The following is a 21,528-nucleotide window of genomic DNA, read 5'->3' as shown; positions in this document are numbered from 1 at the left end:
CAGAGATACAGACACATTACAGAGATACAGACACATTACATAGATACAGACACATTACATAGATACAGACACATTACAGAGATACAGACACATTACATAGATACAGACACATTACATAGATACAGACACATTACAGAGATACAGACACATTACATAGATACAGACACATTACATAGATACAGACACATTACAGAGATACAGACACATTACAGAGATACAGACACATTACATAGATACAGACACATTACATAGATACAGACACATTACAGAGATACAGACACATTACAGAGATACAGACACATTACATAGATACAGACACATTACATAGATACAGACACATTACATAGATACAGACACATTACATAGATACAGACACATTACATAGATACAGACACATTACAGAGATACAGACACATTACATAGATACAGACACATTACATAGATACAGACACATTACATAGATACAGACACATTACATAGATACAGACACATTACATAGATACAGACACATTACAGAGATACAGACACATTACATAGATACAGACACATTACATAGATACAGACACATTACAGAGATACAGACACATTACAGAGATACAGACACATTACATAGATACAGACACATTACATAGATACAGACACATTACATAGATACAGACACATTACATAGATACAGACACATTACATAGATACAGACACATTACATAGATACAGACACATTACATAGATACAGACACATTACATAGATACAGACACATTACAGAGATACAGACACATTACAGAGATACAGACACATTACATAGATACAGACACATTACATAGATACAGACACATTACAGAGATACAGACACATTACATAGATACAGACACATTACATAGATACAGACACATTACAGAGATACAGACACATTACATAGATACAGACACATTACATAGATACAGACACATTACAGAGATACAGACACATTACAGAGATACAGACACATTACATAGATACAGACACATTACAGAGATACAGACACATTACATAGATACAGACACATTACATAGATACAGACACATTACAGAGATACAGACACATTACAGAGATACAGACACATTACAGAGATACAGACACATTACAGAGATACAGACACATTACAGAGATACAGACACATTACATAGATACAGACACATTACATAGATACAGACACATTACAGAGATACAGACACATTACAGAGATACAGACACATTACATAGATACAGACACATTACAGAGATACAGACACATTACAGAGATACAGACACATTACATAGATACAGACACATTACAGAGATACAGACATTACAGAGATACAGACACATTACATAGATACAGACACATTACATAGATACAGACACATTACAGAGATACAGACACATTACAGAGATACAGACACATTACATAGATACAGACACATTACAGAGATACAGACACATTACATAGATACAGACACATTACATAGATACAGACACATTACATAGATACAGACACATTACAGAGATACAGACACATTACATAGATACAGACACATTACATAGATACAGACACATTACAGAGATACAGACACATTACAGAGATACAGACACATTACATAGATACAGACACATTACATTGATACAGACACATTACAGAGATACAGACACATTACATAGATACAGACACATTACATAGATACAGACACATTACATAGATACAGACACATTACAGAGATACAGACACATTACATAGATACAGATACATTACAGAGATACAGACACATTACAGAGATACAGACACATTACATAGATACAGACACATTACATAGATACAGACACATTACATAGATACAGACACATTACATAGATACAGACACATTACAGAGATACAGACACATTACAGAGATACAGACACATTACAGAGATACAGACACATTACAGAGATACAGACACATTACATAGATACAGACACATTACATAGATACAGACACATTACATAGATACAGACACATTACATAGATACAGACACATTACATAGATAGAGACACATTACAGAGATACAGACACATTACAGAGATACAGACACATTACATAGATACAGACACATTACAGAGACACAGACACATTACAGAGATACAGACACATTACATAGATACAGACACATTACAGAGATACAGACACATTACATAGATACAGACACATTACAGAGATACAGACACATTACATAGATACAGACACATTACAGAGATACAGACACATTACATAGATACAGCCACATTACATAGATACAGACACATTACAGAGATACAGACACATTACAGATATACAGACACATTACATTGATACAGACACATTACAGAGACACAGACACATTACAGAGATACAGACACATTACATAGATACAGACACATTACATAGATACAGACACATTACATAGATACAGACACATTACATAGATACAGACACATTACAGAGATACAGACACATTACATAGATACAGACACATTACAGAGATACAGACATTACAGAGATACAGACACATTACATAGATACAGACACATTACATAGATACAGACACATTACAGAGATACAGACACATTACAGAGATACAGACACATTACATAGATACAGACACATTACAGAGATACAGACACATTACATAGATACAGACACATTACAGAGATACAGACACATTACATAGATACAGACACATTACAGAGATACAGACACATTACATAGATACAGACACATTACATAGATACAGACACATTACAGAGATACAGACACATTACAGAGATACAGACACATTACATAGATACAGACACATTACATTGATACAGACACATTACAGAGATACAGACACATTACATAGATACAGACACATTACATAGATACAGACACATTACATAGATACAGACACATTACAGAGATACAGACACATTACATAGATACAGATACATTACAGAGATACAGACACATTACAGAGATACAGACACATTACATAGATACAGACACATTACATAGATACAGACACATTACATAGATACAGACACATTACATAGATACAGACACATTACAGAGATACAGACACATTACAGAGATACAGACACATTACAGAGATACAGACACATTACAGAGATACAGACACATTACAGAGATACAGAGCACATTACATAGATACAGACACATTACATAGATACAGACACATTACAGAGATACAGACACATTACAGAGATACAGACACATTACAGAGATACAGACACATTACAGAGATACAGACACATTACAGAGATACAGACACATTACATAGATACAGACACATTACAGAGATACAGACATTACAGAGATACAGACACATTACATAGATACAGACACATTACATAGATACAGACACATTACAGAGATACAGACACATTACAGAGATACAGACACATTACATAGATACAGACACATTACAGAGATACAGACACATTACATAGATACAGACACATTACAGAGATACAGACACATTACATAGATACAGACACATTACAGAGATACAGACACATTACATAGATACAGACACATTACATAGATACAGACACATTACAGAGATACAGACACATTACAGAGATACAGACACATTACATAGATACAGACACATTACATTGATACAGACACATTACAGAGATACAGACACATTACATAGATACAGACACATTACATAGATACAGACACATTACATAGATACAGACACATTACAGAGATACAGACACATTACATAGATACAGATACATTACAGAGATACAGACACATTACAGAGATACAGACACATTACATAGATACAGACACATTACATAGATACAGACACATTACATAGATACAGACACATTACATAGATACAGACACATTACAGAGATACAGACACATTACAGAGATACAGACACATTACAGAGATACAGACACATTACAGAGATACAGACACATTACATAGATACAGACACATTACATAGATACAGACACATTACATAGATACAGACACATTACATAGATAGAGACACATTACAGAGATACAGACACATTACAGAGATACAGACACATTACATTGATACAGACACATTACAGAGACACAGACACATTACAGAGATACAGACACATTACATAGATACAGACACATTACAGAGATACAGACACATTACATAGATACAGATACATTACAGAGATACAGACACATTACATAGATACAGACACATTACAGAGATACAGACACATTACATAGATACAGCCACATTACATAGATACAGACACATTACAGAGATACAGACACATTACATAGATACAGACACATTACATAGATACAGACACATTACATAGATACAGACACATTACAGAGATACAGACACATTACATAGATACAGATACATTACAGAGATACAGACACATTACATAGATACAGACACATTACATAGATACAGACACATTACAGAGATACAGACACATTACAGAGATACAGACACATTACAGAGATACAGACACATTACAGAGATACAGACACATTACATAGATACAGACACATTACATAGATACAGACACATTACATAGATACAGACACATTACAGAGATACAGACACATTACATAGATACAGACACATTACATAGATACAGACACATTACAGAGATACAGACACATTACATAGATACAGACACATTACAGAGATACAGACACATTACATAGATACAGACACATTACATAGATACAGACACATTACATAGATACAGACACATTACAGAGATACAGACACATTACATAGATACAGACACATTACAGAGATGCAGACACATTACATAGATACAGACACATTACAGAGATACAGACACATTACATAGATACAGACACATTACATAGATACAGACACATTACATAGATACAGACACATTACAGAGATACAGACACATTACAGAGATACAGACATTACAGAGATACAGACACATTACATAGATACAGACACATTACATAGATACAGACACATTACAGAGATACAGACACATTACAGAGATACAGACACATTACATAGATACAGACACATTACAGAGATACAGACACATTACATAGATACAGACACATTACAGAGATACAGACACATTACATAGATACAGACACATTACAGAGATACAGACACATTACATAGATACAGACACATTACATAGATACAGACACATTACAGAGATACAGACACATTACAGAGATACAGACACATTACATTGATACAGACACATTACATAGATACAGACACATTACATTGATACAGACACATTACAGAGATACAGACACATTACATAGATACAGATACATTACAGAGATACAGACACATTACAGAGATACAGACACATTACATAGATACAGACACATTACATAGATACAGACACATTACATAGATACAGACACATTACATAGATACAGACACATTACAGAGATACAGACACATTACATAGATACAGACACATTACAGAGATACAGACACATTACAGAGATACAGACACATTACATAGATACAGACACATTACATAGATACAGACACATTACATAGATACAGACACATTACATAGATACAGACACATTACATAGATAGAGACACATTACAGAGATACAGACACATTACAGAGATACAGACACATTACATTGATACAGACACATTACAGAGATGCAGACACATTACATAGATACAGACACATTACAGAGATACAGACACATTACATAGATACAGACACATTACATAGATACAGACACATTACATAGATACAGACACATTACAGAGATACAGACACATTACAGAGATACAGACATTACAGAGATACAGACACATTACATAGATACAGACACATTACATAGATACAGACACATTACAGAGATACAGACACATTACAGAGATACAGACACATTACATAGATACAGACACATTACAGAGATACAGACACATTACATAGATACAGACACATTACAGAGATACAGACACATTACATAGATACAGACACATTACAGAGATACAGACACATTACATAGATACAGACACATTACATAGATACAGACACATTACAGAGATACAGACACATTACAGAGATACAGACACATTACATTGATACAGACACATTACATAGATACAGACACATTACATTGATACAGACACATTACAGAGATACAGACACATTACATAGATACAGATACATTACAGAGATACAGACACATTACAGAGATACAGACACATTACATAGATACAGACACATTACATAGATACAGACACATTACATAGATACAGACACATTACATAGATACAGACACATTACAGAGATACAGACACATTACATAGATACAGACACATTACAGAGATACAGACACATTACAGAGATACAGACACATTACAGAGATACAGACACATTACATAGATACAGACACATTACATAGATACAGACACATTACATAGATACAGACACATTACATAGATACAGACACATTACATAGATAGAGACACATTACAGAGATACAGACACATTACAGAGATACAGACACATTACATTGATACAGACACATTACAGAGACACAGACACATTACAGAGATACAGACACATTACATAGATACAGACACATTACATAGATACAGACACATTACATAGATACAGACACATTACATAGATACAGACACATTACATAGATACAGACACATTACATAGATACAGACACATTACATAGATACAGACACATTACATAGATACAGACACATTACAGAGATACAGACACATTACAGAGATACAGACACATTACATAGATACAGACACATTACATAGATACAGACACATTACATAGATAGAGACACATTACAGAGATACAGACACATTACAGAGATACAGACACATTACAGAGATACAGACACATTACATAGATACAGACACATTACAGAGATACAGACACATTACATAGATACAGACACATTACAGAGATACAGACACATTACAGAGATATAGACACATTACAGAGATACAGACACATTACATAGATACAGACACATTACAGAGATACAGACACATTACAGAGATACAGACACATTACAGAGATATAGACACATTACAGAGATACAGACACATTACATAGATACAGACACATTACAGAGATACAGACACATTACATAGATAGAGAGGAAAACATGCTCAACCTTCAGATGAGTTTGAGGGGGGAGTTTCAGTACAGTTCTTACAGCTGGTTTGTCTGGTATTTGGGGCTGCTGGTGAACCATGATGTGCTGCATAATCAAAGAGACACTGGACTAGCGTACTTGCCAAAGTCTTTAAGGGGTGTATAGGTTTCCTTCCAATTGGCAACAGATTTTCATTCCAATATTCGAAAATCTTCCAAAAAGAATATGCCATTTCAGAGTTTCCTTTCGGAAAATTTGGAGGCGGACAACATGACAGCGAACATTTTAAATTACCGAACATTTGAAAAATGTAATGTACATCCATATGCATTCAGATCCACCCTGGGGCAGCCAGCGCCATCAATAAACAAGGGATGTTGTCCAAATGAGCCACATTTACGTGTCCTTAAAAACAGCCTAGAACAAATTACAAAAACACTATTCCTGGTGTTTCGATGTGTAGCATATGCACAGCTTTATAGCCTATTTTTCTATTTTGTTTTTGGTTACTTTCCTAAAACAATAATTGTCCACCTCGCGGCTCAGCTGTCAGAGGCATTGCATGCATAGGCCTATAGGGTTAGGTGTCCACTGTATGATATTCCTATTAGAATAAATATATAAAGGAGGAGAAGTTTAGGCCTAACCCCAGAGAGAAGGAGAGAGAGATATGCTGGTGGCATGCTACGACATGACATGCATTTCTTTATGTCAGATGGCTACTGCATCTGCTATACAGATTTAGAAGCACAGAAGGAGGGTAATTGGTTAATTTTCTATCAGAAATATTTTTCTAAAGATAAGCATTATATTGTTAGATTATAGGAGTATCTCTGGTAGACCTGAAACAGTCTTCCTCACCTCAAATTCAACTGTCGGAGTCAGCTGGAGCGCCAGGGCTCACTGCCTTCATATCATAGGCCTGTAGTAGCTAAAGCTTAATAATAACCACACCCTACCAAACCTTCACAGACGCTTCTAAACTTTATTAGGGTAATATCAAAAGTAAGCCAAGCCATTGTTTATAGGGAAAATATGAGCAGAAGAGCGAATAAACCAGGGAAAAACACACAACCCTCCCCAAAGCGATTTTTTTTTTGTTGCCAGCCCTCCCCCATTTTGGACCACCCCTCACAGTAAATTCGGATCTGTCCCTCAATATAAACTAAATCACAAAGCCATGCATGAATTTGAACAGTGGAGACCACAGACCAGCATGACAAAGCTATTCAAATGCATTCTATCACATTTCGGTGTGTGACTGTAGCCTTTACTGACTAGGCTAGTGTACAAAATATGATTATGTGATTAGGCGACCTTTGTTTTTTAAATAACGAATAATTGTTGTAGACTCCAATTTAAACATAAATTATTGATTGATTGCTCTTGACGGCACTTCAGGAAGATGGTCTGCAAAGTTTGGATTGATCGATTGATTGATTTTGTTTGTCAGTTAAAAAAAATATATATATATATATATATATATATAGAGAGAGAGAGAGAGAGAGAGAGAGAGAGAGAGAGAGTCTGGGACTTATTTCCATTGTGGTCCCTATTTTTACATAAATACGCAAACAATTACATAGATATAGACACGTTGCAGAGATAGAGACGAAAAAAATGCTCAACCTCCAGATAAGTATGACGGTGGACTTAACTACAAATCTTACAAGCTTGTTTGGCTGACAGCTTTCTTTTTTTTAGATGTTTGGGGCTCCTGGTAAACCATGATGTGTAGGCATTATCAAAGAGACACTGGACTACCAGAGTATTTAGGCGAGAGATTTTGATGTGAATATTCTAAAATCTTCCATCTTTTCTGAGTAGGCTAGTGTACAAAATCTGATTATGTGATTAGGCTACCTTGGTTATCCTGAATAAACATCTAATTGTTGTAAACTCCTATTTAAACATACATTATTGATTGATTGCCTTTGACGGCACTTCAGGAAGATGCTCTTACCTTCAATCACGCGAAAGTCGTCAGATGGGTTGTACAAAAACAGGTAAGAAAAGTCCAACTCCTCTTGACTGTTATCTTGACCAAGATCTTCCACAAGCTCCAAAGAATGTGGATCATTGTCTTTGTAGATGGAAGTCATGTTAATAAGCACGTAAATTATTTATCAAAATGAAAAGAGAGACAAAACAACAGCTGATGTTAGGCTATACTTTAGGCTTTTCACGACGATTCTGTATTAACTTCAGGCAATTGCAACAACGGAAGTCTAATGGTTGAAATGAAATATGACAGCCACATAAAAAGAAATCAGGCTGTCGATGTTGCTTCCTGTTTCTATTCTGTTGCATAGCCTAGTTGAGGCGGATGATTCTGTGGTGATGATGTAACTGTGTCGGGTCATTTTGTATCAAATGTTTTGAGGCTGCAAATGTAGATGATATATTTGGATTGTTGCTCAATAAAATAACAGAGACAGAAAACAGAAAATAGAACAGAAACAGAAAAGGCCACTAAATGTTGTATTTAAGGTGCAGCAAAGCTGTACTTCACTATTATAAGGCTAACGAGTGGCGCAGCGGTCTACGGCACTGCATCTCAGGAGTCACTACAGTTAAATAGTTAGTTAAATAAATGTTAGTTAAATAAAGGTCAAAAATAAAATACAGACACTCTGGTTCGATTCCAGGATGTATCACAACCGGCCGTGATTGGGAGTCCCATAGGGCGGCGCACAATTTTCCCAGCGTCGTCAGGGTTTGGCCAGTGTAGGCTGTAATTGTAAATAAGAACTTGTTCTTAATGGACTTGCCTAGTTAAATAAAGGTTAAAATATATATATATATTTAAGAAATGATTGTACATAGTTAACTTTATGTTTTAGATTAAACAGGATAGAATTGACTGAGCCGGACAAACAATGTTTAATTTTGAAGCATGTTAACATAATATAATATTAGTGACTTGGCTGATTTCTGTCACAAGTGGAATGAATATGGCCACTAATCCATTGGGTGGTGCTACTGTTACACGTAGCCTACCCAACAGCCAATATGTCTTGTGTGGAATCCGTCATTTGGGGCAAAGGATACTTTGAATGTTAAATCCAAAGTGTATTAATTTGAGCCAGGGCCCTTATTCATGAAGCATCACAGAATAGGAGTGCTGATCTGGGATCAGGTCCCCGCTGCCCATCTAATCTTGTGCTGTGATCTAAAAAGGCAAATCTTCTCCCAACTTCACTCTGAGACGGTTTATGAATACTGCCTGGCACGGGGTAAACACCCTGTAACCAGTAGGAGACATAATGACTCTAGTTTTGGAGCTCAGCCACCAAACTTCACTCTGAGACGTTTTATGAATACTGCCCGGCACGGGGTAAACACCCTGTAACCAGTAGGAGACATAATGACTCTAGTTTTGGAACTCAGCCACCAAACTTCACTCTGAGACATTTTATGAATACGGCCCTGCATGGATAGCAGCCCTGTAACCAGTAGGAGGCATGATGGCTCTAGTTTCAGAAGACATGAGAAGCTACTATCACATGACAAGATACCCTGCCAGGGATCATCAGATGACAAACACACACACACACACACACACACACACACACACACACACACACACACACACACACACACACACACACACACACACACACACACACACACACACACACACACACACACACACACACACACACAACACACACACACACACACACACACACACACACACACACACACACACACAGGCATCAGGAAAAAAGTAATTGAGAGTTCACTGATAAGCCTGTTGTTGACAGAATGAGCCTTTAAACACGTGTCAACTACTTAGTTTCCCACCAGGACCCACCACAGTGTAGCTTAATGTCTTCACCTGGACCCACCACAGTGTAGATTCATGTCTGTCTTCACCTGGACCCACCACAGTGTAGATTCATGTCTTCACCAGGACCCACCACAGTGTAGATTCATGTCTTCACCAGGACCCACCACAGTGTAGATTCATGTCTTCACCAGGACCCACCACAGTGTAGATTCATGTCTTCACCAGGACCCACCACAGTGTAGATTAATGTCTTCACCAGGACCCACCACAGTGTAGATTCATGTCTTCACCAGGACCCACCACAGTGTAGATTCATGTCTTCACCAGGACCCACCACAGTGTATACTAGATTCATGTCTTCACCTGGACCCACCACAGTGTAGATTAATGTCTTCACCAGGACCCACCACAGTGTAGATTCATGTCTTCAACTGGACCCTCCACAGTGTAGATTAATGTCTTCACCAGGACCCACCACAGTGTAGATTCATGTCTTCACCAGGACCCACCACAGTGTAGATTCATGTCTTCACCTGGACCCACCACAGTGTACATTCATGTCTTCACCAGGATCCACCACAGTGTAGGTTCATGTCTTCACCAGAACCCACCACAGTGTAGATTCATGTCTTCACCAGGACCCACCACAGTGTAGATTAATGTCTTCACCAGGAACCACCACAGTGTAGATTAATGTCTTCACCAGGACCCACCACAGTGTAGATTCATGTCTTCACCAGAACCCACGACAGTGTAGATTCATGTCTTCACCAGGACCCACCACAGTGTAGATTCATGTCTTCAACTGGACCCTCCACAGTGTAGATTAATGTCTTCACCAGGACCCACCACAGTGTAGATTCATGTCTTCACCAGGACCCACCACAGTGTAGATTCATGTCTTCACCTGGACCCACCACAGTGTACATTCATGTCTTCACCAGGATCCACCACAGTGTAGATTCATGTCTTCACCAGGACCCACCACAGTGTAGATTCATGTCTTCACCAGGACCCACCACAGTGTAGATTAATGTCTTCACCAGGAACCACCACAGTGTAGATTAATGTCTTCACCAGGACCCACCACAGTGTAGATTCATGTCTTCACCAGAACCCACCACAGTGTAGATTCATGTCTTCACCAGGACCCACCACAGTGTAGATTCATGTCTTCACCAGTACCCACCACAGTGTAGATTCATGTCTTCACCAGGACCCACCACAGTGTAGATTCATGTCTTCACCAGGACCCACCACAGTGTAGATTCATGTCTTCACCAGGACCCACCACAGTGTAGATTCATGTCTTCACCTGGACCCACCACAGTGTAGATTCATGTCTTCACCTGGACCCACCACAGTGTAGATTCATGTCTTCACCAGGACCCACCACAGTGTAGATTCATGTCTACACCTGGACCCACCACAGTGTAGATTCATGTCTTCACCAGGACCCACCACAGTGTAGATTCATGTCTTCACCAGAACCCACCACAGTGTAGATTCATGTCTTCACCAGGACCCACCACAGTGTAGATTAATGTCTTCACCAGGAACCACCACAGTGTAGATTAATGTCTTCACCAGGACCCACCACAGTGAAGATTCATGTCTTCACCAGAACCCACCACAGTGTAGATTCATGTCTTCACCAGGACCCACCACAGTGTAGATTCATGTCTTCACCAGGACCCACCACAGTGTAGATTCATGTCTTCACCAGGACCCACCACAGTGTAGATTCATGTCTTCACCAGGACCCACCACAGTGTAGATTCATGTCTTCACCAGGACCCACCACAGTGTAGATTAATGTCTTCACCAGGACCCACCACAGTGTAGATTCATGTCTTCACCAGGACCCACCACAGTGTAGATTCATGTCTTCACCAGGACCCACCACAGTGTATACTAGATTCATGTCTTCACCTGGACCCACCACAGTGTAGATTAATGTCTTCACCAGGACCCACCACAGTGTAGATTCATGTCTTCAACTGGACCCTCCACAGTGTAGATTAATGTCTTCACCAGGACCCACCACAGTGTAGATTCATGTCTTCACCAGGACCCACCACAGTGTAGATTCATGTCTTCACCTGGACCCACCACAGTGTACATTCATGTCTTCACCAGGATCCACCACAGTGTAGATTCATGTCTTCACCAGAACCCACCACAGTGTAGATTCATGTCTTCACCAGGACCCACCACAGTGTAGATTAATGTCTTCAACAGGAACCACCACAGTGTAGATTAATGTCTTCACCAGGACCCACCACAGTGTAGATTCATGTCTTCACCAGAACCCACCACAGTGTAGATTCATGTCTTCACCAGGACCCACCACAGTGTAGATTCATGTCTTCAACTGGACCCTCCACAGTGTAGATTAATGTCTTCACCAGGACCCACCACAGTGTAGATTCATGTCTTCACCAGGACCCACCACAGTGTAGATTCATGTCTTCACCTGGACCCACCACAGTGTACATTCATGTCTTCACCAGGATCCACCACAGTGTAGATTCATGTCTTCACCAGAACCCACCACAGTGTAGATTCATGTCTTCACCAGGACCCACCACAGTGTAGATTAATGTCTTCACCAGGAACCACCACAGTGTAGATTAATGTCTTCACCAGGACCCACCACAGTGTAGATTCATGTCTTCACCAGAACCCACCACAGTGTAGATTCATGTCTTCACCAGGACCCACCACAGTGTAGATTCATGTCTTCACCAGTACCCACCACAGTGTAGATTCATGTCTTCACCAGGACCCACCACAGTGTAGATTCATGTCTTCACCAGGACCCACCACAGTGTAGATTCATGTCTTCACCAGGACCCACCACAGTGTAGATTCATGTCTTCACCTGGACCCACCACAGTGTAGATTCATGTCTTCACCTGGACCCACCACAGTGTAGATTCATGTCTTCACCAGGACCCACCACAGTGTAGATTCATGTCTACACCTGGACCCACCACAGTGTAGATTCATGTCTTCACCAGGACCCACCACAGTGTAGATTCATGTCTTCACCAGAACCCACCACAGTGTAGATTCATGTCTTCACCAGGACCCACCACAGTGTAGATTAATGTCTTCACCAGGAACCACCACAGTGTAGATTAATGTCTTCACCAGGACCCACCACAGTGTAGATTCATGTCTTCACCAGAACCCACCACAGTGTAGATTCATGTCTTCACCAGGACCCACCACAGTGTAGATTCATGTCTTCACCAGTACCCACCACAGTGTAGATTCATGTCTTCACCAGGACCCACCACAGTGTAGATTCATGTCTTCACCAGGACCCACCACAGTGTAGATTCATGTCTTCACCAGGACCCACCACAGTGTAGATTCATGTCTTCACCAGGACCCACCACAGTGTAGATTAATGTCTTCACCAGGACCTACCACAGTGTAGATTAATGTCTTCACCAGAACCCACCACAGTGTAGATTAATGTCTTCACCAGGACCCACCACAGTGTAGATTCATGTCTTCACCAGGACCCACCACAGTGTAGATTAATGTCTTCACCAGGACCCACCACAGGGTATACTAGATTCATGTCTTCACCTGGACCCACCGCAGTGTAGATTCATGTCTTCATCTGGACCCACCACAGTGTAGATTCATGTCTTCACCAGGACCCACCACAGTGTAGATTCATGTCTTCACCAGTACCCACCACAGTGTAGATTCATGTCTTCACCAGGACCCACCACAGTGTAGATTCATGTCTTCACCAGGACCCACCACAGTGTAGATTCATGTCTTCACCAGGACCCACCACAGTGTAGATTCATGTCTTCACCTGGACCCACCACAGTGTAGATTCATGTCTTCACCTGGACCCACCACAGTGTAGATTCATGTCTTCACCAGGACCCACCACAGTGTAGATTCATGTCTACACCTGGACCCACCACAGTGTAGATTCATGCCTTCACCAGGACCCACCACAGTGTCGATTCATGTCTTCACCAGAACCCACCACAGTGTAGATTCATGTCTTCACCAGGACCCACCACAGTGTAGATTAATGTCTTCACCAAGAACCACCACAGTGTAGATTAATGTCTTCACCAGGACCCACCACAGTGTAGATTCATGTCTTCACCAGAACCCACCACAGTGTAGATTCATGTCTTCACCAGGACTCACCACAGTGTAGATTCATGTCTTCACCAGGACCCACCACAGTGTAGATTCATGTCTTCACCAGGACCCACCACAGTGTAGATTCATGTCTTCACCAGGACCCACCACAGTGTAGATTCATGTCTTCACCAGGACCCACCACAGTGTAGATTCATGTCTTCACCAGGACCCACCACAGTGTAGATTAATGTCTTCACCAGGACCTACCACAGTGTAGATTAATGTCTTCACCAGAACCCACCACACTGTAGATTAATGTCTTCACCAGGACCCACCACAGTGTAGATTCATGTCTTCACCAGGACCCACCACAGTGTAGATTAATGTCTTCACCAGGACCCACCACAGGGTATACTAGATTCATGTCTTCACCTGGACCCACCGCAGTGTAGATTCATGTCTTCATCTGGACCCACCACAGTGTAGATTCATGTCTTCACCAGGACCCACCACAGTGTAGATTAATGTCTTCACCAGGACCCACCAGATTGTAGATTCATGTCTTCACCAGGACCCACCGCAGTGTAGATGCATGTCTTCACCAGGACCCACCACAGTGTAGATTCATGTCTTCACCAGGACCCACCACAGTGTAGATTCATGTCTTCACCAGGACCCACCACAGTGTAGATTCATGTCTTCACCAGGACCCACCACAGTGTAGATTCATGTCTTCACCAGAACCCACCACAGTGTAGATTCATGTCTTCACCAGGACCCACCACAGTGTAGATTCATGTCTTCACCAGGACCCACCTTAGTGTAGATTAATGTCTTCACCAGGACCCACCACAGTTTAGATTCATGTCTTCACCCGAACCCACCACAGTGTAGATTCATGTCTTCACCTGGACCCACCACAGTGTAGATTAATGTCTTCACCAGGACCCACCACAGTGTAGATTCATGTCTTCAACTGGACCCACCACAGTGTAGATTAATGTCTTCACCAGGACCCACCACAGTGTAGATTCATGTCTTCACCAGGACCCACCACAGTGTAGATTCATGTCTTCACCAGGACCCACCACAGTGTAGAATAATGTCTTCACCAGGACCCACCACAGTGTAGATTCATGTCTTCACCTGGACCCACCACAGTGTAGATTAATGTCTTCACCAGGACCCACCACAGTGTAGATTCATGTCTTCAACTGGACCCACCACAGTGTAGATTAATGTCTTCACCAGGACCCACCACAGTGTAGATTCATGTCTTCACCAGGACCCACCACAGTGTAGATTCATGTCTTCACCAGAACCCACCACAGTGTAGATTCATGTCTTCACCAGGACCCACCACAGTGTAGATTCATGTCTTCACCAGGACCCACCACAGTGTAGATTCATGTCTTCACCAGGACCCACCACAGTGTAGATTCATGTCTTCACCAGGACCCACCACAGTGTAGATTCATGTCTTCACCAGGACCCACCACAGTGTAGATTCATGTCTTCACCAGGACCCACCACAGTGTAGATTAATGTCTTCACCAGGACCCACCACAGCGTAGATTCATGTCTTCACCTGGACCCACCACAGTGTAGATTAATGTCTTCACCAGGACCCACCACAGTGTAGATTCATGTCTTCACCTGGACCCACCACAGTGTAGATTCATGTCTTCACCTGGACCCACCACAGTGTAGATTCATGTCTTCACCTGGACCCACCACAGTGTAGATTAATGTCTTCACCAGGACCCACCACAGTGTAGATTCATGTCTTCAACTGGACCCACCACAGTGTAGATTCATGTCTTCACCTGGACCCACCACAGTGTAGATTCATGTCTTCACCAGGACCCACCACAGTGTAGATTCATGTCTTCACCAGGACCCACCACAGTGTAGATTCATGTCTTCACCAGGACCCACCACAGTGTAGATTAATGTCTTCACCTGGACCCACCACAGTGTAGATTCATGTCTTCACCAGGACCCACCGCACTGTAGATTCATGTCTTCACCTGGACCCACCACAGTGTAGATTCATGTCTTCACCAGGACCCACCACAGTGTAGATTCATGTCTTCACCTGGACCCACCACAGTGTAGATTCATGTCTTCACCAGGACCCACCGCAGTGTAGATTCATGTCTTTACCAGGACCCACCACAGTGTATACTAGATTCATGTCTTCACCAGGACCCACCACAGTGTATACTAGATTCATGTCTTCACCAGGACCCACCACAGTGTAAACTAGATTAATGTCTTCACCAGGACCCACCACAGTGTATACTAGATTCATGTCTTCACCAGGACCCACCACAGTGTATACTAGATTCATGTCTTCACCTGGACCCACCACAGTGTAGATTAATGTTTTCACCAGGACCCACCACAGTGTAGATTCATGTTTTCACCAGGACCCACCACAGTGTAGATTGCAGAAAACCCATTTGCCATGCCATTAACCTTACAATAATCTGATCCTATCAAGGTGACCAAATAAAGATGTCAAAACTCAAATGTCCCACCCTGGGTTTGTTTTGCAGGTATGTGTCATCCATGGTCGCTGCGGAATAACAAGTTTATGGCTACAAAGTCTAAATAGTAATACAGTACACAAAATAGGTTCAAGAGACAGTGTCCTTGCTGCCGTGATTACGCAGCGAGCAGTTAACCATCAGCGATGATTACACATCAATGTGTAATACCTATAGGAGGTCAGTCACTCCATGGCCCCACTGCCCCCTGGGAGGGTTGCCAGCCACACGGGCGGCCAGTTGGACATGGGATGGTCATTTGAGCCTCTTCTGTAAACTCAGAGATCAACCCTGCTAGAAATCAAATCATATTGTATTGGTCACATACTCATATTTAGCAGATGTTATTTAGCAGGCTGTAGCGAAATGCTTGGATTCGTGGCTCCAACAGTTCTGTAGTATCCAACAATTCACAGAAATACACACAAATCTAAAAGTAAAATAATAGAATTAAGAAATATATAAATATTAGATAGAGCAATGTAGGAGTGACATTGGCAAAAATACAGTAGAATATACAGTTAAAGTCGGAAGTTTACATACACCTTAGCCAAATATATTTAAACTCAGTTTTTCACAATTTCTGACATTTAATCCTAGTAAAAATGTCCTGTCTTAGGTCAGTTAAGATCACCACTTTATTTTAAGAATGTGAAATGTCAGAATAATAGTAGAGAGAATGGTTTATTTCAGCTTTAAACTCTTTCATCACATTCCCAGTGGGTAGGAAGTTTACATACACTCAATTAGTATTTGGTAGCATTGCCTTTAAATTGTTTAACTTGGGTCAAACGTTTCGGGTAGCCTTCCACAAGCTTCCCACAATAAGTTGGGTGAATTTGGGCCCATTCCTCCTGACAGAGCTGGTGTAACTGAGTCAGTTGTGTTGGCCTCCTTGCTCGCACACACTTTTTCAGTTCTGCCCACAAATGTTCTATAGGATTGAGGTCAGGGCTTTGTGATGGCCACTCCAATACCTTGACTTTGTTGTCCTTAAGCCATTTTGCCACAACTTTGGAAGTATTCTTGGGGTCATTGTCCGTTTGAAAGACCCATTTGCGACCAAGCTTTAACTTCCTGACTGATGTCTTGAGATGTTGCTTCAATATAGCCACAGAATTTTCCTTCGTCATGATGCCATCTATTTTGTGAAGTGCACCAGTCCCTACTGCAGCAAAGCACCTCCACAACATGATGCTGCCACCCCCGTGCTTCACGGTTGGGATGGTGTTCTTCAGCTTGCTAGCATCCCCCTTTTTCCTCCAAACATAATGATGGTCATTATGGCCAAACAGTTCTATTTTTGTTTCATCAGACCAGAGGACATTTCTCCAAAAAGTAGGATCTTTGTCCCCATGTGCAGTCTGGCTTTTTTTATGGCGGTTTTGGAGCAGTGGTTTCTTCCTTGCTGAGCGGCCTTTCAGGTAATGTCGATATAGGACTCGTTTTACTGTGGATATAGATCATTTTGTACCTGTTTCCTCCAGCATCTTCACAAGGTCCTTTGCTGTTGTACTGGGTTTGATTTGCACTTTTCGCACCAAAGTACGTTCATCTCTAGGAGACAGAATGCGTCTCCTTCCTGAGCGGTATGACTGCTGCGTGGTCCCATGTTGTTTATACTTGCGTACTATTGCTTGTATAGATCAACGTGGTACCTTCAGGCCTTTGGAAATTGCTCCCAAGTATGAACCAGACTTGTGGAGACCACCATTTTTTTCTGAAGTCTTGGCTGATTTCTTTTGATTTTCCCATGATGTCAAGCAAAGAGGCACTGAGTTTGAAGGTAGGCCTTGAAATACATCCACAGGTAAATTATGTCAATTAGCCTATCAGAAGCTTCTAAAGCCATGACATCATTTTCTGGAATTTTCCAAGCTGTTTAATTGCACAGTCAACTTAGTAAACTCCTGACCCACTGGAATTGTGATACAATGAATTATAAGTGAAATAATCTGTCTGTAAACAATTGTTGGAAAAATGACTTGTGTCATGCACAAAGTAGATGTCCTAACCGACTTGCCAAAACTAGAGTTTGTTAACAAGAAATTTGTGGAGTGGTTGAAAATTGAGTTTTAATGATTCCAACCTAAATGTATGTACACTTCCGACTTCAACTGTACATATGCGATGAGTAAAGCAGTATGTAAACATTATAAAAATGACTAGTGTTCAATTATTATAGTGGCCAGTGATTCCATGTCTATGTATACAGGGCAGCAGCCTCTAAGGTGCAGGGTTGCGTAACCGGCTGGAAGACGGCAAGTGATGGCTATTTAACAGGCTGATGGCCTTGAGACAGAAGCTGTTTTTCAGTCTCTCGGTCCCGGCTTTGATGCACCTGTACTGACCTCGCCTTCTGGATGTTAAATAAAGGTTAAATACATTTTAAAAATGATAGCGGGGTGAACAGGCATTGGCTCGGGTGGTTGTTGTACTTGATCTTTTTGACCTTCCTGTGACATCGGCTGCTGTAGGTGTCATGGAGGGCAGGTAGTTTGTTCCTGGTTGTGCATTGGGAAGACCGCACCACCCTCTGGAGAGCGCTGCGGTTGCGGGCGGTGCAGTTGCCATACCAGGCGGTGATACAGCCCAACAGGATGCTCTCAATTTTTCATCTCCTGAGGTTGAAGAGGTGCTGTTGCACCTTCTTCACCAGACTGTCTGTGTGGGTGGACCATTTCAGATCATCAGTGATGTGTATGTCGAGGAACTTGAAGCGTTCCACCTTCTCCACTGCGGTCCTGTCGATGTGGATAGGGGCGTGCTCCCTCTGCTGTTTCCTGAAGTCCACGATCAGCTGCTTTGTTTTGTTGACGTTGAGTAAGAGGTTATTTTCCTTGCACCACTGTCCCAGGGCACTCACATCCTTCCTGTAGGCTGTCTCGTCACTGTTGGTAATTAGGCCTACTACTGTTGTGTCATCTGCAAACTTGATGATTGAGTTGGAGGCGTGCATGGCCACGCAGTCAGGAGTCAACAGGGAGTACAGGAGGGGGCTGAGCACGCACCCTTGTGGGGCCCCTGTGTTTAGCGAAGTGGAGGTGTTGCTTCCTACCTTCACCACCTGGGGGCGGCCCCTCAGGAAGTCCAGGACCCAGTTGCACAGGGCGGGGTTCAGACCCAGGGCCCGAAGCTTAATGATGAGCTTGGAGGGTACTATGGTGTTGAATGCTGAGCTATAGTCAATGAACAGCATTCTTACATAGGTATGCCTCTTGTCCAGATGTGACAGGGCAGTGTGCAGTGCAATGGCGATTGCATCGTCTGTGGATCTATAAGGGCGGTAAGCAAATTGAAGTGGGTCTAAGGTGGCAGGTAAGGTAGAGCTGATATGATCCTCCTTAACTAACCTCAAAGCACTTCATGATGACAGAAGTGAGTGCTACAGGGCGATAGTCATTTAGTTCAGTTATCTTTGCTTTCTTGGGTAAAGGAACAATGGTGGACATTTTGAAGCAAGTGGGGACAGCAGACTGGGATAGGGAGAGATTGAATATGTCCGTAAACACTCCAGCCAGCTGGTCTGCGCATGCTCTGAGGACGCAGCTAGCAATGCCGTCTGGGCCGGCAGCCTTGCGAGGGTTATACTCATCTATCTTGTTCATGTCCTGCACCCATCCACCTCTTACTGACCAATCAGATTGCTGCTACTCAACTCCACAAGATTATTGTATGTAAATGAAAACATTTGTTTATCGGTGGACAGTATGATAACAAAATGAGAATTATCGAATACTGTATTTTTGTTTTATTCCACATGGCAATGAGAAAGATATTACAGACTGAATTCAATTGTTTAATATTAAAGTGATAGTTCACCCAATGGATCCATTACAATAAAACCAATTAACATAAGCTTTAAGTACGATTTTATTATTATTATCAGTC

At 41.2% G+C, this 21,528-nt stretch overlaps 1 protein-coding gene across 2 annotated transcripts in view; it reads right to left on the bottom strand.

The window, feature by feature from the left end:
* Positions 1 to 9,391, bottom strand: part of LOC106583670 (nuclear factor of activated T-cells, cytoplasmic 2) — a 51,070-nt gene extending 41,679 nt beyond the window's left edge. Inside the window, exon 1 of one of the 2 annotated variants that reach the window (XM_045705441.2) lies at positions 9,128 to 9,391. In XM_045705441.2, coding sequence (XP_045561397.2) covers positions 9,128 to 9,266 — 139 coding nt within the window. In that variant the 5' untranslated portion in view covers positions 9,267 to 9,391. The remainder of the gene's footprint in view (positions 1 to 9,127) is intronic. The other variant, XM_045705442.2, reaches the window with a different exon arrangement.
* Between the last annotated feature and the right edge of the window lie 12,137 nt (positions 9,392 to 21,528).

Source organism: Salmo salar, chromosome 22, assembly GCF_965601325.2.
Source record: "Salmo salar chromosome 22, fSalSal1, whole genome shotgun sequence".
NCBI lineage: Eukaryota > Metazoa > Chordata > Actinopteri > Salmoniformes > Salmonidae > Salmo > Salmo salar.
This window is presented reverse-complemented; position numbering and strand designations above follow the sequence as displayed.